This window comes from Medicago sativa, chromosome 4 (assembly GCF_051527215.1).
Source record: "Medicago sativa cultivar Bolivia chromosome 4, Bolivia_mono, whole genome shotgun sequence".
Lineage (NCBI taxonomy): Eukaryota > Viridiplantae > Streptophyta > Magnoliopsida > Fabales > Fabaceae > Medicago > Medicago sativa.
In genome coordinates, this window is record NC_140752.1 from 39,144,248 (window position 1) to 39,164,514 (window position 20,267).

Below are 20,267 nucleotides of genomic sequence, written 5' to 3' on the forward strand. Positions count from 1 at the left end.
AAAAAAAATCACAAATATATGTTTTGTTTTACAAATTTACCATTTTTATTTAGTTATATGCATAGTAAGTGTAAATATAGCATATCAACAGGTCTAGATACATGCAGAATTACAAACATTTTTCACATATTAAACTTACATGCATCAACACGCGCGCGCGCGCACACACACACACACTAACGTTAAGACGGGCACAGTCCATTTTTTTTATTGCCCTAATGCATATAAATTAGAAAAAGTAGTTATTATAAAATTTTGATTTTGCTTAAAATTATATTTATTTTGATTAAATTATAGGTATAGATTTTTTGCACTTTCAATCATACCAACGATATTATTTTTTTCAATCATACCAACGATATTTTTTTTTTCAATCATACCAACGATATAAAAAATATAATATAAATTTTTTTCTTTCTTAATGATACTAACAATAAAGCATTCTTATATAGGTAACTTTATTTAAGGGTATGATTAGAGGTGAAAAAACCACCATAAAACCATTTATTCCATTACCATCTCAATTGTATAAATTGTTCTATAACCCAAAATTTTGTTTTTTTTTTGACAAACTCAAAATTTTGTTATCATGTCATTTTCCTAAAAAAAATATAAAAAACCAATTATACTAATTTAAGATTTATATTTGCTTATTTATATTTTCCTCAAATTTGTCTATCATTTATCTATTCTATATATATATATATATATATATATATATATATATATATATATATATATATGATGTATACTATGAGAATGACTATCTTATATAGGAATGATGAGAATAATTATCAACCATTAGATCAAAAATAATGTTTTTAATATTTATCAGTATTCTCCCCCAACAATAAAGAATGTTCAAATTGAACCTATGCAAACAAAACAATTTATTTTTTTGTTGAAATATTTTTTTTGGTACAATTATTTTTAGTTGAAATAATAATGTTTTTTTTGTTGAAATATAAGCATAAGTTTGATTTTTAGTTTTTTTTTTATATAAAAACGTTACATATATCTTGATATATTATTTTTTTATAGTTGGTTTGTGCTTTAGAAAATCAGCTTAAAAAATGACTACGAATCTCACAATTCATAATAACTATTATTCACCAAACTATATGTTTGGTGTTGTATATATCAAAATATGAAAGTCATTAATGAGTCACCATGAGCCCGGGACGAATCCCTTCAAGGCTGGGTGTGGCTATTGCCACACTAGCTCAGCTCAACTCATTTTTTTTTATTCAATCCTAAGTTTTATATCATATATTTTTAATTTTTAATTTGGAAATATAATTATATATGATGTATTGGTGTAGTGGTCAAATGCATGTTTTCCGAACTCAAAAATACATGACATAAACTTCAATAATAACTCATCAACCACTAGACTATCGTGTTTGATATGTTTTATTAGTTGCAACATCATCATATATTAAAAGTTTGTAAATTACTCGTACGTAATCAATAAATATATATAAATGGATACATTTGTTGGGTGAGATTTTTTACTTCGAGTTGACCATTTATTTAAAATATTTTATCTTTTTTATAATGTTACTTAAGTTACAATTAAAAACTCACTTTTTTAGCCTTCTAAACGTGCTTCTTGTTTCCCATATATAAATGTTATTCAAAATCGATTTCCCATCACAAGACCCAAACAGATGTCAAAAACTCACTTTTTTAGCCTTCTAAACGTGCTTCTTGTTTCCCTCAACTTGCAACCAAACAGATTCTAAGACCACTGAAACTCTCCCACTCAATGTTTTCCCACTCCAATTAAAACTCTCACTCTCCAATAATCAAACCCCATTAAAAAAAAAACTATTCTCACCTAGAAAGAAGGCTTCAATCGATTAGAGTGAAGGTTTATGTCATGTCGATTCCGTCATGTTTTTTTGAGTTCGGAAAACATGCATTTGACCACTACACCAATACATCATATCTACCACTGTTTTTATTTCATTCATCTAGTACTGTTTTTATTTTGATTAATTAATTAACCACATTGTTGTGATTTTTTTTAGTACTAATGGATGCTATTTTTTTGTTGGGTGCTATTTTGATTAATTAATTAACCACATTGTTTATGATTAGTCTGACAACGTTCTTTTGGAGCAATGTCTCTAGAAAGGTACTTTGAAACCTGATCCGATTGATACATCTATCAATCACGATAATATTGTTGTCAAATTATAAGAAAGGTAAGGAATGAAATTGATCATATAATGTTTTTTTTTCCTTTTTCTTTTAAAGATAGATCATATAATGTTAGTGCTATGTTTTTGGCTATTAGTATACATTGCTATGGTTTTTAGCTTCTATGCTGCAGGTTGATTTGCTGTACCATTTTTTCAAGGAAGCAGTGGTGATAACCTGCAAAATTCTGCAGGTTTTGTCCCATATTTTACTTAATTTGTAAGGCTGCATGAGTAATTTGTGAACCTACAATTTTCTGCATTTTTGGTCTAATTTTTTGTTCATTGTGTTTGTGTGTTGGTGGGTTAGTGTGGTCTCTGTTTGTTTTTAATGTATTTCTTTCTTCGGCTTATACAAAAAAAAAAAAAAAAACTATTTACTATAAAATAGATATCTTCTTATACATTTGAATTTAATTATTATATTATTAATTATATCATTATACTTTTATGGATTACATTAGTATTTGATTCTGGTTGATTAAAGCCTTTGGTTTGTTTATTAGTAGCTAATTTATTGATTTATGGAGGAGTAAAGTCCTGAGCTTAAGTTGTTGGATGAAAACATATGAATGATTTCTATGTCATGGTTACTTTCTAACTTATGAAAGCCTCTCAATTCAAAGAAAATTGTTGTTGACACATTAGCTTTGGCTAGGACACACATGTAAAAGACGTTTTTACCCCTTCGGTAGTTAACTGCCGAATTATGAAACCGGCTGCAGTTAACTACCGAGGAAAACTTCGGCAGTTAACTGCCGAGGAAATCTGAAAACTTCGGCAGTTAACTGCCGAGGAAACCTCAAACCTGTTTTTTTTTTTTTTGACAAAAACCATTAATTCTTTTTATTCTTTAAACCTAAATTTTCCTTAATTAAATTTAATTCTTTAATTATTTTAAGGAATTAAACATAATTCTTTTTATGATTTCATTAATGTGATTTTGTTGCCATAATGAAGAAATATGGATTTTGTTGCCATTAAATACACGATTCTTTTTATAAAGTTGTTGATTTCATTCATATAATTTTGTTGCCATAAATAAAAAAAATATGAGATCCTATAATTACTACATATTCAATCACGTTTCTTAATTAAAAAGAGGGTTTTTTTTTTAAGAATAGAAAAGTGGTTTTATTTGTACAAAAAAAAAGGTATTATTGATAGAATAATTACAAATATAATTATTTGAAAGAGAGATGAATAATATTTGAAATATTATAATTTGTCAACAACAAAAAAAATCTGAAATATTATAATTAATTACTAATAATTACAAATATAATTATTCTATTATTTGTAACATTTTTGTTGTTGCATTTTTTTTATTGAATCATCATTTTAGGTCCATTAACTACTGATTGCAGATGTTATTCATCTCTCGTATTTCTTCATTTATGGCAACAAAATCACATGAATGAAATCATAAAAAGAATTATGTTTAATTCCTTAAAAGGATTAAAGAATTAAATTTAATTAAGGAAAATTTAGGTTTAAAGAATAAAAAGAATTAATGGTTTTTGTCAAAAAAAAAAACAGGTTTGAGGTTTCCTCGGCAGTTAACTGCCGAAGTTTTCAGATTTCTTCGGCAGTTAACTGCCGAAGTTTTCCTCGGTAGTTAACTACAGCCGGTTTCATAATTCGGCAGTTAACTACCGAAGGGGTAAAAACGTCTTTTACATGTGTGTCCTAGCCAAAGCTAATGTGTCAACAACAATTTTCCAATTCAAATGCCATGGGTATTTGGTTTTTAAATTAAGATAAAACCCTTTTAAGTTTATTGGTACTTATTTCCCTCCTTTCACATATCGCTTTCAAATCTTTTATTCGTCTTCAATCTATTACCAGAACCATCCTTTGATGTCTGATTCAATTCAATTAAATAGTGGTGTGTTGGTAAATTCATTCTCAATTTCATCTCTCATTTCCTTTGTCTTTATATAATTCCAATATTTAAAGGTTATGCTGTTTAAGATGGTTTCCTTCCTTTCAGGTTTCTCTAGAAATTGAGGTGAACATACACCTCTTCTGATTGTCGTATCCATCATTCGCCGCCATGGGTTTAAGAGGAGTAGTCGGCAGACGTCTGTCTATGAAACTCTTCACCGCCGCCAATTATTCATCTACGGCGTCGAATGAAATTATTCTGATAAAACAATTGAGAGAAAGAACAAGCGCTCCCATTAAGGATGTGAAAGCCGCTCTCGTCGATTCCAACTGGGACATTGACGCAGCTCAGAAGGAACTGAGAAAGAAGGGAATCGTTCTCGCTTCCAAAAAATCATCTCGAACCGCTTCTGAAGGTTTACTCGCTCTCGCTCAAAACCACCACAAAACCGCTATCATTGAACTCAACTGTGAAACTGACTTCGTTGCCAGAAATGACATCTTTCAACACTTGGCGCGTTCTCTCGCTAACCAAGCTTTGTCGTTGGATAGTAATTTTTCCTTTCACTTTGGACCTCAATCTTTAGAGGTAACTAACTCTTCTATGTGCCGATTTCGGCTAACAGGATAATTATTGTATGTATAAATATTAACAATCTCTTTTTTATTCTATTTACATTTCTTTTTGTGTTGCGTTGTTGAAATGAATCAATTGATAAATTCCTCTTTCACCAGGAAATGAAATTCAATCTTCAACATCCAAAGATCAATGGAGAAACTACAGTTCAAAACGCCATCACTGAAGTAGCTGCCATAATGGGAGAGAATGTCAGACTTAGAAGAGGTTATGTGATGCATGCACCATCTAATGGTCTTGTATCTACATATCTTCATACCAGTCCCCAACCTGGTAAGTATCTCCTCAAACGCATAATTGATTTTGACATATTGGAGTGTTCTCAATAGAATAGAATTTAATTTTTTTCAAATGGATTCTAACTTAAACCTATGATTTGGAGCTTTTGTCCCGAATTTATTGTTCAACTCACTTTTACCTACATAGGAAAAATGATGGAAACTAGGCTTAGGTGGTTTGAGCATGTAGAGAATATCAGAAATGATAGGATCGAATAAATGCAGATTAGCTTCGTAGGAGAAGTATGATTGATAGGAAGAAACATAGGGAAAACCCTTAGAATTCATTATGAATTGTATTGAAAAGGATTAATCAATGAGTACATGGTTGGTCTTTTTATAGACCTCAATTACCCTAACTACTTGTAACTATATAGTTCTCTCTAACTAACATTTAACCAACTCTAACTACCTTAACTAACTCTAGTTATCTCAACAACCCCCCTCAAACTCAAGGTGAGAGAAATCTTACTTGAGTTTGAAATACAAATCCCAAAGTGAATAATGTTGTAACTAAAACAAAGGGGGTACACTTGGTAAAAGAAACAGAAAACTGGTAGGAAATGATTAGTGGAGAACCGAAAATGCAATCCAGTGGCCCAAGCCGAAAAGAAGATCCAAGTCCTAATGTGAATCTGAGTTAAGGCAGGAACTGTACAACAGCATCACTTTCTCCTTTGAAATTTCTGAAAAGCGGTTATACAATCGAAACAACTTTCTGTAAATGCACTACTTCAACAAAATAGCTTATGCAGAACACGGTTGTCCAAAACCAGCTTATGCAAAACGCGAATCTGCAAACATGCTTCTCTAACCCAAACGAACTTTCTGCAAACGCGCTTTTCCATCCCAAATGCGCTTTCTGAGAACACGCTTGTGTAAACGAGATAATCTGAAAATGAGATTCTCCAAAAACACTCTTCTACGTCATAACTTGAAACCTGATTCTCTGAACAAGATAAAGCTCGTTTGTATCAAAATAGCTTGACCAACCCGTAATTCCAAAGCACTTACTCTTCATTCTGATTGAAAACTGAAGAATTGATTCATCAATTCCAGTGTTTGATTCTAATGTTACGGTGCAGGGAGAAGAAACCAATATGCCTCCGGGATCAAATACAAAGTGCGATGATTTGAAAGGATGAACACTCGGTAATAGCATCATCGCAACGAAAAAGAGATGAAACGCCACTACAAACCCAGCCGACAGAAACAGAGAAAATCGGAAGGAATTTGTTCCGCCAGGATCAAATACAAATGCAGAGCCTCCGCCTCGAAACAAGCGCAACAGCGAATACAATCGATTGCCGTTGGAATTGAAAACGAAAATACTAACAGAAACAGATGAAATGCAAATTGAACTTGACAGAAGTGAGGGCGATGAATCGCAAAAATTACCACCGGGATCGAATACTTTGATGTGGACGCTGCTGAGATTGTAGAACAAACTGACGCATTCCGGCAGCATTGTGGTTGTTGCCGAAACCAACTTCTCAAACTCGAAGAGTGAAAACCGATTCAAACTTGGAGTTGGAAACAAGAAAGCAGTGGTTCTTGAGTCGATGATTTCTCCAATCTTGATCGAACTGTTCACAGTGGCACCGGAAAACAACTGAGGAAGATTGAACCTATTCTTGCACTCCATGATTTCAGATTCAAGAATTGAAACTTGCTGCTTTGAGAATCCAGGGAAGAGATAAGCTGTCTTCTTCATCATCTGCAATACACAACCATCCTCCATAGCTTGGAATGGTGATGCTTGATGTAGAGATTTTGAGTAGCAATCTTCATCTTCGCTAAGAACTTCATCATCACAGTCAGAAACAGATTCTTTGTCTTCATCTTCGTAAGCAAAAACTTCATCTTCATGATCGCTATAGCTTGATGCACAACGTTATCGCTCTGATACCATATCAGAAATGATAGGATCGAATAAATGTAGACTAGCTTCATAGGAGAAGTATGATTGATAAGAAGAAACATAGGGAAAACCCTTAGAATTCATTATGAATTGTATTGAAAAGGATTAATCAATGAGTACATGGTTGGTCTTTTTATAGACCTCAATTACCCTAACTACTTGTAACTAACTATAGTTCTCTCTAACTAACATTTAACCAACTCTAACTACCATAACTAACTCTAGTTATCTCAACAGAGAACAGATTTATAGATTCTAAAGTGAGGATAGTAGATCTAATGACTAGGGTAGGGGTAGACGAAGACCTAGAAAAACTATAAGAGAAACTATTAAGAAAGATCTAGAGATTAATGAGTTGGATCCAAATCTGGTTTATTATTAGGGGTGGCAAAATGGATGGATTGGATGGATATAAATCTCATAGATCATATTGCCACCCATATTTATGATAAAACATTATGGCGTTATTTGATCTATTTAGTCGACCCCACTTAGTGAGATAAAACTTGTTCTGTTGTTGCTAATAAAAATTTAGGGTGAAGGGTTGGTGCCCCAGTCCAAGGAAGGAAAGTCCTTCAGGCTCAAACATACGTCATTTTACCTTCAACATTTGCGTCAAAATAATTTGGCTTAAATGTAGTTTTACCCCCCTTATTTTGACTGAATCTAGATTTTGCCCTCCCTATCTGATGTTTTCAGTATTTTGCCCCCCACCACGTTTGACTTCATTTGGCTGATGTGGCTTAATTATTTATACATGACATTTTGCCACATCAGCCAAAATGAACTCAAATGTGGTGGTGGAGGGCAAAATCCTGAATAACTTAAAACAAGGGGGTAAAATTCGGAGATTTAAAACGGGGAGTAAAACTGCATTTAAGCCAAATAATTATAAAAAGTCAGTTTATTCAAGATCATCTTTGTCAAATAAATAAAATCAATTATCAATTTTCGCTATCGCATACTAAACACACACAAGTTTGTTATCATTTTCTTACATGACATCTTGTGCTAAGTACCAAATTCTATGCAACACCTAAGAACATGATCCAATTCAAGATCCTGACTTTCTCCTATTTGATTAGGTTTGGGACGCATTGCTGGGATCTTATCTCTTGAAGTTGATGGTGGTGAAACACAAGCAGACACACTTCAACGTGTTGGATCAGAATTGGCCATGCATGTAGTGGCGGCAAAACCATTGTTCTTAACAAAGGAACTTGTGTCTTTAGACGCTTTAGAAAATGAGCGTGAAATTCTTAAATCTCAGGTATTGGTATTCTCTTATTTCTTTTGGAGTTATGAATAGATAAGATGATAGGAATTTATGAATCATAATTGTTGTGGTCATTTGCTTAGGCTTCCCTTAGTTCTGATCTTTAAGAATTATTTGAAATTTTGTCTTTTGTTCAAGTGTTATCTAAATTGAAAAATTTAGAATGCATGAGGATGGGGTCTGATGTGAAAATTGCAATGCTTGCATAGATGCAAGTTGCTTTCCTGTAAATGCCTGCACCATATTTGCTCGAATATGTTTCTTATGACTGTCTTGTAGGGTTTTTAGGTGGGTCAACATAGCTTGTAGTTTAGCTGGATGCCGGTATACTTTGACTGACAAGGTTTTGTTCAGTTTGGCGAATTTGACATTTGGACCAGCCTCTCTATACTCTATGGAAATGGCCAGACACAACCCAAAAATGATAACCTCCTTGCCTTTTATATGTCAATATGATAGGACCCTATAAGAGAATCTGGGCCCAAATAGGAAATAAGCACATCAGCTTCCCAAACCCATTATGTGGCTGGCTATTCTATGCTAGGAGGGAGCAGTTGAGAATGCTGACGTGGCTGGGAGTGAGGGGGATATCTTGGACAGTATGAGTTTGTTATGAACAGTTGACGTCTTGCCTCCGTAGGAGCTTTGCTCTGTGGCCTTTATGATATTCATGTTGTCTTCGTAGGAGCTTTGATTGTTTTTCCATTGATGATCTAATTTCCTTGTAAATTGCTACTGTGTTAATCAAGTTCCAAACAGAATATGCATTCATGAATAAGAGCTCTAGAAACTTGTGCGTAGATTTAGGATTGTCTTAGTTTAGACTAATTCAAATTTTTTGATAAACCGCTATTTATCTGCACTTAAAAATTCAGAATGAAATAAAAAAATTAAAAAAAAAACAGATCAGAAAATGTAATCTGCTCGATGTTTATCTCATGTTCTATATATTTTGTTATTTTTCTAGTTCTTGCACTGAAGTGCCACTTTCTTTACCACATTATAGAAACAGAACAAAAACTTTTTGTTTAAGACTCTCTTTTTTGGTTTTTATATTTCAGGCAGAAGCCTCAGGTAAACATCAGATGGCCATAGACAAAATGGTTGAAGGTCGTCTACGCAAGTACTTTGAGAATGTTGTGCTTATGGACCAAAAGTTTGTTATGAATGATACTATGAAAGTGCAGGTATGTGAGGTTTCTCTTTTTCTCTAAATCGAATTGGATTATTTTACGATTTGTTGCCAATATCGTAAATTTGATCAGTGAAAGAAATAAAATTCTACCAATGCTTGGGTTGGACTTTGTTCAGAATCCGTCCCTTTTACTTTTTAATTTTATTTGACACTCTTCCTCTATTCTTAGAATGGAAAACATTCCATGATGTGATACCTTGGTTTCTACCATTTTTTCATTTCAACCATAAAAGTGAGCATATGGTTCAATAATGGCAAAGTTAGAGAACTTCTTAATGAGATGAAAATGTCTCTCCCCCCACTAAATCCAACCATAACAATGAGTATATTGTGTGCAATTCAGACCACTTTCCATCAAACCCTTTTGTTGTTGCAAATCTAAGAACTTTCTAGTTTCTACCACTAAAATATGCAATATAGATCTGTGGGTAGCGAGTAGCCTTCAAACTTCAAAGCCATTCAGATTCTAGGAAGGTATTAAAATGTCTAATGATCATTGACCAGCAAATGAAGGTTATTAATTGTGTGCAATGCCAGCGGACATTTTTTTCTTGATTTCAAAACCACCATTTAGATGTGTAGCATTATGGACATTTATGCATGTATGTGATAATGTTTGTATGTTTGTAGATATGTATGTATGTATGTACATGTATATGTCTACATGATTAAGATTTAAACATAAAGTCAGACTTTTCTAAGTAATCATATAACTTTTTGAAGAAATTATGTCCCTGTTTAAAAAACTTATATCTTGACCATCTATGTATAGAATTATGTGGTCAAGATTTACTCCTTTCATTTCATAAGGTACACATCCAAAATGTGCTATTTATAATATATGTATGGAGTTCTTTCTATTCTCTGTTCTGAAGTATCCATCTAAGGATCTGTCAAAAAAAAAAAAAAATTATCCATCTTAGGAGCCGATTTATTTATTTGCTCATTCTTTATCTAGTATCTTGTCTTTTTGTAGGTGGTGCTGGATAATCTATCCAAAGAGGTGGGATCATCCGTGAGGGTTGTAAGCTTTCTCAGAATGGAAGTTGGGGAAGCAATTGAAAGGTGAGACCTGTACTTTTTTGGAAATTTATCTCTCCCTCTCTGTCCCTCTCCCTCTCTCTCACACTCACCCCTAATGGGCATATCAGATATCAGATTTTAATAAATGATGTGGTATAGTTAGTGAGTTAGTGATTTTAGGTGTCTTTGGTAATGTGGCTTTGTCAGTTTAAACTTTACAGTGCTAAATTTCTCCATTCGACAATACAAAAATGACAGGATAAAAATCATGTAATGTATATAGCCTAAAAATCATGTTCCAAGTTCCTACCGTAATCATGTTTTCATTCAACCAAAAATCATGTCTTGAGAATTTAAGAATAAAAATGATGGATACCCTTGCAAGTCTTGAGAATTGAAGAATAAAAATGTGGATCAAATTCTCATCATGTTCTTCATATCAGAAAATGTAGTTGATGTTTTTGTTAATTGATTTTTAACTATTTTATGAACATCATATTTTCAGGCAAGAATCGGATTCATCTGAGTCTGTTGCTCAAGTAGCCTAATTTAAGGTGATTTAGTGCAATAATGGAGGAAGCTTCTCAGAGATGGATTTTATTTGAGAGGCTTCTGTTCTCCAACTCATAATATTTAAGGACACATGCTCCATTTACTGATCCTGGAAAGTTGAGGCACAAGATTATATTGAAAATTTTGCTCCATTTTGTAAAACTTCAAAGGTTTATGTTAGTTTGTATGAGCGGGCTCTGGTGTTCCCTTCAAATTACTTGCTTTTTGTTTTTGGTTTTATATATATTTGATTTTATTATTTTCTTAGTTCAAAGAGAATATCTTCTTTTTTTTTAAGAATAAAAAATGGTATATATTAACACAATCGAGTCACCTCCTTAGCACAAGACGTGCTAAAAAGACCACTCAAAAGTATAATTTGTCAATCAAATAAATACAAAAACAAAGATTAACTGATACCCAAACATTTCAACGGGTCCAACCACCATCTCTGACAACCATACACAAAAGTGATTTTATTAGCTTTCAACCACCGGTAAGAATGAAACTTAACTTTATCCATAAGCTTTGGGATGGATGATGGAAAAACTATCCAAATTTATCATTCATCGTTGCCCCATCTTGGTTGAGTATATTAAAGATTGAACAATGTTATTGCTAACTTATTGTTTATTCATGAGTCAATTAGGGGTTAATTTATAAAGTGGTTTAAATCTATGATTTTTATTTGAAATACTATAATTTATATGGTAACACACATTCAAATAAATCAAGGTAAAATATTCTCACAAATTAAAATAATATTGATTAGGAGATAAGTGTAAGACACATGTCATGTACTCAATGACCAGATAATATGAGTATTAATACCCAACTAAATTAGAAGGGTACCTAAGAATTTACTAGAAAAAACAATAGGAAAATTATTCACGACTTCAAATTTAAATTAAAAAAATGCAAATTGTGGATCACATCTGCAACTTCACATCCACCACCATGCAATTATTTTTACAAAATATGTAAAAAAAATAAAAAATTAAAGCCACCCAATGTCTAATTTCCCAACAAAACTGCACTAGATGCATAAAAAAATCCAAGAAAAACTTTTTAACAGAATAAGTATAAATATAGATGATATATTACACTCAAAGTCCACAAAATTAGATGGCTAGATCTATACGTATAGCTAGAGGCAGTAGATGAAGAACACAACAAAACCAAGTGTCCTAATATTAAAAATGCACGAAATTCCAATGAATAAAGAAAGAAATTGAATGGTCATATAAGGAAAATAAAGTGTAACCACAAACTTCACTTATCCAAAAAACCAGTTCTTGTGACTCTAATTTAACTCATAAAAATATTATATGGCACTTACAACTTAGAATGAACACAATGATCCTATCCTCTACATGAACAAAACCAACCACATCCATATTTCTACCATGAATGACACAGTGGACAAATTGGTGATCTTCCTAGCAAAAAGAGATGGCATAGACAAGCTTGTGAAGACATTCCAATATGTTTCCAAGCTTGCAAACTGGCGTGTGGAAGTCACTCACCCTGATATATCCAAGAGGTTCAAAAATTGGGAAGTAGCTTCTGGTCTCAGCAGAAAAGCATTCAGAACTGGAAGGTTTCTTACTGGATTCAATGCTCTTAGAAGAAACCCTGGTTCTACTCTCACTTTAAGGCTACTAGCAGTGCTTTCTAATTCAGGAGAAATGGTTTATTTCTTCTTTGACCATTTTCTTTGGTTGTCAAGAATTGGAACTGTGGATTCAAACTTGGCAAAGAAGATGAGTTTCATATCTGCTTTTGGTGAGGCTGTGGGATATGTTTTCTTCATTATAGCTGATTTCATTTTGTTGAATGAAGGGTTGAAGGCTGAGAGAAAGCTTAGAAGTTCAGAGGATAATGAGAAAGAGATTCAGAAATTAAAAAGTGATAGAATAATGAGGCTTATGGCTGTTGCTGCTAATGTTGCAGATTTGATTATAGCATTGGCTGAAATTGAGCCAAACCCTTTCTGCAATCACACTGTTTCTCTTGGTATTAGTGGATTGGTTTCTGCATGGGCTGGTTGGTATAGAAATTGGCCTTCATAAAGTCAATTAATTCCAAATGCACACTATGTAATGTTTTACTTTTCAATTAATTCATGCTTAATTGTCTTGCCAATGAACTCTTCTTTTTGTTGGTATAATCTACATCATAATCAGTTTCAACCTTTGATTGAGATTATACAAAAACATCATAGTTATTTAAGGTCAGCTTAAAAATAAAGATACTTAAAATAAGGAAAGGAGCAATGACAAATCAAAGTGTAAAGTGTAGTTATAACATTACATTAGTTTGAGGTGAAACTTAAGTCGGATCACTTAAGTAAGACCTCGGATCCACCGAGTCTTTTGAATAGAAAAAATGTTATTGAAAGGAAAGATCTCACTAAAGGTGGTTGATTAGATTCTATAACATAGAACGGTATATACTTTCTTTTAAAATAAGGTAAAAAAAAAATGAAAGTGCGGTTGTAATTGTTTGCGAGCTTATTGAATAACATTGCACAACCAAAGGCCGCACAGAAAACCTATCAATAACATTTTTAAGAATAAACCATCATTTTGAGTCATGAAATTGCAAGTGACGGTCAAATTAGGATCCCAAATTTAGAAAACACCAAATTGCACTCCTGATGAGTTGTTTAATGTCAGTCAAATTGCTCCCTTCGTCAAGTTGCTCTGTTAAAGGTGCTGATGTGTAATGTTAAAAGCGACATTGTGGCGTGTCCACGTGGAGGCAATGTAATAGAAAACGTTTTGACATAAAAATGGCTTGGTAAAAACGAGAAACTCCTAATGATTATACTCTACCAATCTTCCCTATTTATCTTCTTTCCTAAATCTTAAAATTCTCAAATCTAAACATCTGGAAAAAAAAATCTAAAAAAGCACAATTCCCAAAATTACCCTAAACCACAACCCATACAAAGAGCTATTACAATACAATGAGTTAACATCATAAATTTAAACAATCGTTCAAAAAAAAAAAAAATCATAAATTTAAACAAAGTAAAAATAATCTTAAAAGCTAGGTGTTAAAGAGGTGTGGAAGAAGAAGACAAAGTGCAGAAAGGTAAATAAAATGGTTCATTTGACTTTGGAAAAAAGACAAGTGAAGAAAGGTATTCTTGAAATTTTATTAGTATTACCGGTGTAATGAAAACTCTTCTTCCACACCTCTATTCGAGATAATAATGGTTTAACCTTTGAAGTTTGAACCACATTGACACTAGAACTTCTTGTTGTATTGCTTGCTTTTTCCCTTTGCGAATAGAGTACTAACTCTTTTTTTTTGAACAAACGAATAGAGTACTACCTGATTCATGATTTTTAAGATTTGAGAATTTTGGGGTTTTAGGGAAGAATGGAAGAAGATAGCCATTGGAATTTTCACATTTTTTACGGTGCTATTATTATATCAAAACGCTCTCTATGGTGTGACATCCATGTGGACACGCTATAATGTCACTTAACGTGAGACATGAACACCTCTAATGGAAGACTTGAAGTAATTTGATCGGCGTCAGAAAATTCATAGGACAATTTGGGAAAGCCTTGATAGAACAATTTCGTAGCTTGATAGAACAATTGTTCTCATCGTACTACTAAATAAAAAGATAGAAACTAATTTAAAAACTAGCAAATTAGAAAACAATAACAACCTTAAAAAAAGAAGAAGAAAAAACGAAGTAGCCTCAATTAAACATTCCATAATACATCAAGAAACCATTTCGGGAACAAACAACTTTAAAACGGAGAAGTACAATCAACAATTTCGTTAACAATGATTGTGATTTATGATCAACTAGTTTGCATGTGTTTTTCTAGATTGCGATTTCCGTTAACCATGGCAATTCCGAAAAACCTCAATCAATGGTTCTTGGAACAAAGACAATTGACGAAAACTATCAATTATGTAGGGTTCGGTAACAATAATGATTTTTTTTTTGACAAAAGTAACAATAATGATTTTGTTAGCCAACAAATACAAATGCCGAAAAATCTTAAAATCACATCGATTTTGGTACGAACAATGATTTCTATGAAAAAAATACGCATCCGGAAAAGAAAAATAAATCTGTAACACATAATAACAACGTTTCTGGTATGAATAATAACGTTTCCGGTATGAACACGACTTACTCTTTGGTTTTGTCAGAATGTTTTTCAGAAAAATGTGTGGAACAAATGAAAGCGATCAAAGAGTTATCTTTTATATAAGAGGGTATAATGGGTAGTTTGAGTCAATTGTTGGGGGTGAAGATATAAATGCAGGGGTATGGGGTAAAACATGTCTCACAAGTCATGAATATAAGATATCAAGTATTCATATAGGTATTAGGAGTAATATTTATACAGGTTGAACCACCATGAGAATGCTACATAGTAAGTTATGTAAAGTTTCATAAGTTATTCTCCCAGTGATAGTGGTGTATACCACCCTTAGACCTAAAACCACCATGTACCCTAGAAGGAGTCGATTACTTTATTGTCATTCAAATGTTGTCTATAAAAGGATGACTATATAGTCGTTGATGGGTACTTCATGAATCATACTAATGGACATGATTAGCCCATATGAGATTTTTCCCTCCCATATAACAAGAGTAATATTCACGGGCCTCTTGATGGAGTATGACTGTAAGTAAGCATGACTATGTCAAACTGAGTCAGTATGAGATATTGGGCTAGTTCGTTTGTCAGTATACTCTGGGATATAGGAAAATAGTATTGGACGATACAAGGATGATACAAACTATGCACTGTGTTTGATATATATATATATATATATATATATATATATATATATATATATTATCACTTAAAGAAGTTTAATTAAATATAATTGTTATTGTGCTTATTTTAGGCTAAGCCGAAAATGAGAGTCTTTGGATTTGAGTGATTCATTCTCTATAAATAGAAGAGAAGCACACTCTATAATACGAGGCTAACCCTAATTATCATTAACCCTTTTTCATATGACGGCTAACACTACATTATGGTTTGTACTTGCATGGACCGAGTAGAGGTGATGTTGTCTGAGAGCAACCGCCTTGGTTTTGAGTATCAACGACATTGTGATTCAAGAGATCACATAAACTCATAGTGATTCTAGTTGTTCTAAGAAATCTTGACAAAGGGGATTTTCCGTTCTTGAGATTGATTTTTAAAAGAATTTTTAAAAGTCTATCTCTAGATTCTCCAACAAGGTGGTGTTTGCCACTCCCTGAACAAATAAAAACAATTTAGAATTTTTTCAAGAGGGATACAACTACCCCCTAGTGCTATATATTGTCCATTTCATTTTTTTTTCAGTGTTAACCATTCGGTTTCCAAGAGAAGGGTGTTCTGATAATCAGGAGTTCGGTCGTGAGGTATGTATAGTTTAACCAAAACTTTATCTAAAGCAACAACTTCAAAATCATGCATCTTCACAATAATTTTCCACTTGAATTGAGGTCTCTTTAACATATCACTTTGGACTTGGGAAAACCCAAATTTAACCTACTTTTGCATGATTGGCCCCTTTGAGAAGTGGATTTTGTTCATTGTTCAATAGGTCTCTAAAATGTTGAGTCGATCGGGTCGTAACTTCTGACGGTTTTTTTAGTGTGTAAACTTCGATCAGATCATAACTTTCAATTAGTTTTTTTCTTTCATAAAAAATTAGTTTTTTTTAATAAATGTGAGAAATTTTAAGGGGCCTATTGAGAAACCATTAAAGAAGTTTGAGGGAGAAATTAAACGCATGGAATTGCATTTGAACAGCATCTCAAGTGTTTTGAACTCAATATGACTTACAAGCTCACATCTCGGTTATCGGTCATTATTACTCCACTAATATTATTTAAATTTTCAAAGGTGCTTTGAGCTCATTATGATATATAGGCCTACGTCTCATTTAACGATTTTTTTAATGACAAGTATTAGTTTTTTTAAGGAAGTAACTCAAATGTATTTTATTACTTAAAATGGACCAAATGCATGATGGTACATGAGGATAGAGGTGGGAGCTAGCGTGCGTTATATGAGGCTACCTTTGTTAATTCATGAGTGACCCATTAGTTTGCCTCAAACTAAACTTGACATGAGTGTATTGAAAGCTATTCTGAAGAAATTGCTTACAGACATAAAGAATATAACCAAATTCACTATTATCATTTAGTCATGCCTATTTTAAGATTTTTTTATAACCTTCTTAGATTAATTTAGAACAAAATAAACATTGTCAAACCGAAGGTCACCCATCCATTCAAGGGCCGTATGCAAGCCCACTACCTCCCCCACATCAACATCACAAAGAGGGAAAACCAAGTTGTTTTGGTAAGAATGAAAGCACCAGTGTCATATCTCAAATGCATTGGTTATTAATTATTAGATTATTGTTCAATTTTTCGTCCGAATATGAATCTTGACTTCAAACTCTTTAACCTTTATCTTAAAGCAGTTGAACTACTCAATCTCCATCTAATTTAGTGATTAAATTTGCACAATTAAAACGTATGATTTATTCAACAATGAAAAAAAAACATTTTTTTTCGGAAAACAAAGAACTTTAAAAAACTAAAATTGTACTATCATGAAAGGAAAAATTGACATCAAAGCTTGCAATAACTTTCTAAAGTAATATTTCTTAAAAAAAAAATTCTAAAGTAATATAAAAGGTATTTTTTTATGCTTAAAATTGATTTATTTGCATTTTCTTTTGTTTTTTTATTTTCTCTCTCAATAAAATGTGATATATGTATAGAGAGAGAGTCACGTTTTCATTTTTCTTCATGTAATATATATATATATATATATATATATATATATATATATATATATATAATTACTTATCACTGATAAATATAAAAAAAGTTTTTCAATTTTACGGTTTATTTTATGGTCTATTATGATCATAAAGCATATAAACATTTTTTTTTTAATATTTTTTTTGATCAAGACATTTTTTTAATATGTGATCAACTGTAAAACTTATAAACATTTTTTTTTAATATGTGATCAACCGTAAAACTTATAAACATTTTTTTAATATATAGTCAATCGTAAAACTCATAAACATTTTTTTTTTCAATATACAGAAAACACAAGAAACTAACCGACTATTACGGTTGACCAAAAAAAAAGGGTCATGTTAACTTGTGTCTTTAGGGCACATGTTAAGCAACCTAAATAGAGCAATTTTGTATTGGAAAACACAATATAACAACTTTTAAGAAGTTGAATGCACGCTTTTTAATATGTGTATTTCTATAATGAGTATCTTAACATGTGCTTTGAGGGCACAAGTTAACATTAACCAAAAAAAAGAAGAAACTAACCGACTATTACAGTTGACCATAATATAAGAGTTTGTTATGGATAGAAAAAGAAAGTCTAGACAAGAATTCGTCACTGATAAATATAAGAAAAAACACAAGACAATTACTTATCATAGATACATTTATAAAATAAATATTAGTAACTGGTACATAAAAAAATCGGGATAAATATTTGCCTCTGATATATACAAAAACATGAGATAAGTATTTGCCACTAATAAATATAAAAATAATTAAACTTGGACAAATATTTGGTGTTTATACATAAAAAGAAAAATAAGAAATAAATATTAATCTGTTATAATAATAAAATAAAAAAAATATCCGTTACCACTACTTAAAATAAAAAGACAAATATTCATCAGTGATAAATATTAAAAAAAATGACAAATATGTGTCTCTTATGCATAAAAAAACATGAGACATATATTTGTCATAGATAAATAAAAAAAATACATGTAAAATAGTTGCCCCTAATACAAAAAAAAAATATGGAAGAAATGTAAGACCATTATTTGTCATTGATACATAAAAATACGAGACAAACATTTGTCAGACATATATATTATATTTTTTTTAAACAAAAGTAATGCAAGATGTATTACCCAAATTCGTTCAAACAAAAAGAGAAATACAAAGAAAAAAAAAAGGGAAACTATGTCAACGCCTTTTCAAAAGACATAAATGTAAAGTTAGGCAAACCTAACCTATTTCTTATGTATTTTAGGTTAATCCTTTCAGAAAGGGAAGGAAACTAAACAAAAGAAGAAAGTGTTAAGCCAATGTTAGCTAACCTATCTAGACATGTGTTCATTTCTCTATAAACTAATTAATTAAAATTTAAAAATAGGGGACAAATATTTGAAACTGATACATAAAATTTACGGGATGAGTATTTATCACAGTTTTTTATGAGGTTTTATCATTGATAAAAAAATACATGTAAAATAGTTGCCCCTAATACAAAAAAAAATTTAGGAAGAAATGTAAGACCATTATTTGTCATTGATACATAAAAATACGAGATACATATTTGTCAGAGATATATATTATATTTTTTTTAAACAAAAGTAATGCAAGATGTATCAACCAAATTCATTCAAACAAAAAGAGAAATACAAAGAAGAAGAAAAAAAAGGAAACTATGTCAACACCTTTTCAAAAAACACAAATGTAAAGTTAGGCAAACCTAAACATATTTCTAATGTATTTTAGGTTAATCCTTTCAGAAAAGGGAAGGAAACTAACCAAAAGAAGAAAATGTTAAGCCAATGTTAGCTAACCTATTGTTCGGTGTTTTTGGTAAACTACGAGTCTAGTTTTGTTTATTACAAACAGAATCAAACTAGAAAATTCAGGACATGTAGTGCAAAGTTTTTCCAAAAAATGTAAGAAATGCTCACCAAGTTCATAGGTTGCTTTATGAACTAGATGAAGTTTTGGTAAGAAAGGGACTGTCTCTCGACAGGGAAAAACGCAATAAAATGCAAGAAAAAGTAAAAGACTTAAAAGTTTAATACGCAGAAACTTAAAGAAAAGGTAAATTGCATTGCATTAATGTAAGTGTGGTTCGACAAATCAGATTGCATACATTATGTATGACTCTTTTCTCTAGATGTCGGTACTTCGAGTGCTTAGAATTTCTATAAATGATTTGCGACATATTTTTCATTTGACAAACTACTATTTATACATAGTAAAATAACTGAAAAAAGGCTAACTACCACGATCAACGCGTCTTCCAACGAAAACTGCTTGTCCCCCACGTCTTCACTAAGGAAACCGCTGCTTTTGAATTCAAATTATTTCCTCTTTGACGGTAACTTCTTGACTTCGACGAATTTACATCTTGGCTCACGTCTTGTCGAACTTCGAAGCTTTTAGACTCTTCCAAGCGCTAAGTCCAGACTCTGTCGAAATCCTCATGCTGCAGAAAAAGACTT

General features: G+C 31.9%; 2 protein-coding genes across 6 annotated transcripts; both read left to right on the forward strand.

Annotated features, from left to right (window-relative positions):
- Positions 1-1,649: 1,649 nt before the first annotated feature.
- LOC146929307 (elongation factor Ts, mitochondrial-like) lies at positions 1,650-11,247 on the forward strand. Of its 5 annotated transcripts, none has more exons than XM_085701264.1 (7): positions 1,650-1,873; positions 4,198-4,680; positions 4,827-5,001; positions 8,013-8,197; positions 9,265-9,390; positions 10,375-10,463; positions 10,927-11,247. In XM_085701264.1, exons 2-7 carry the CDS (start codon positions 4,261-4,263, stop codon positions 10,967-10,969), a joined length of 1,038 nt encoding a protein of 345 aa, XP_085557390.1. In that variant the 5' UTR covers positions 1,650-1,873; positions 4,198-4,260; the 3' UTR covers positions 10,970-11,247. The 5 variants fall into 5 exon arrangements, with proteins under 5 accessions (XP_085557390.1, XP_085557394.1, XP_085557393.1 ...); XM_085701268.1 differs by having other exon boundaries at positions 1,746-1,873; positions 4,857-5,001; XM_085701267.1 differs by lacking the exon at positions 1,650-1,873 and adding an exon at positions 2,142-2,210.
- Positions 11,248-12,248: 1,001 nt separating this feature from the next.
- PEX11B (peroxin 11B) lies at positions 12,249-13,118 on the forward strand. The gene has a single exon (XM_085701270.1). It carries the CDS (start codon positions 12,347-12,349, stop codon positions 13,043-13,045), a length of 699 nt encoding a protein of 232 aa, XP_085557396.1. The 5' UTR covers positions 12,249-12,346; the 3' UTR covers positions 13,046-13,118.
- The last annotated feature ends 7,149 nt before the right edge of the window (positions 13,119-20,267 follow it).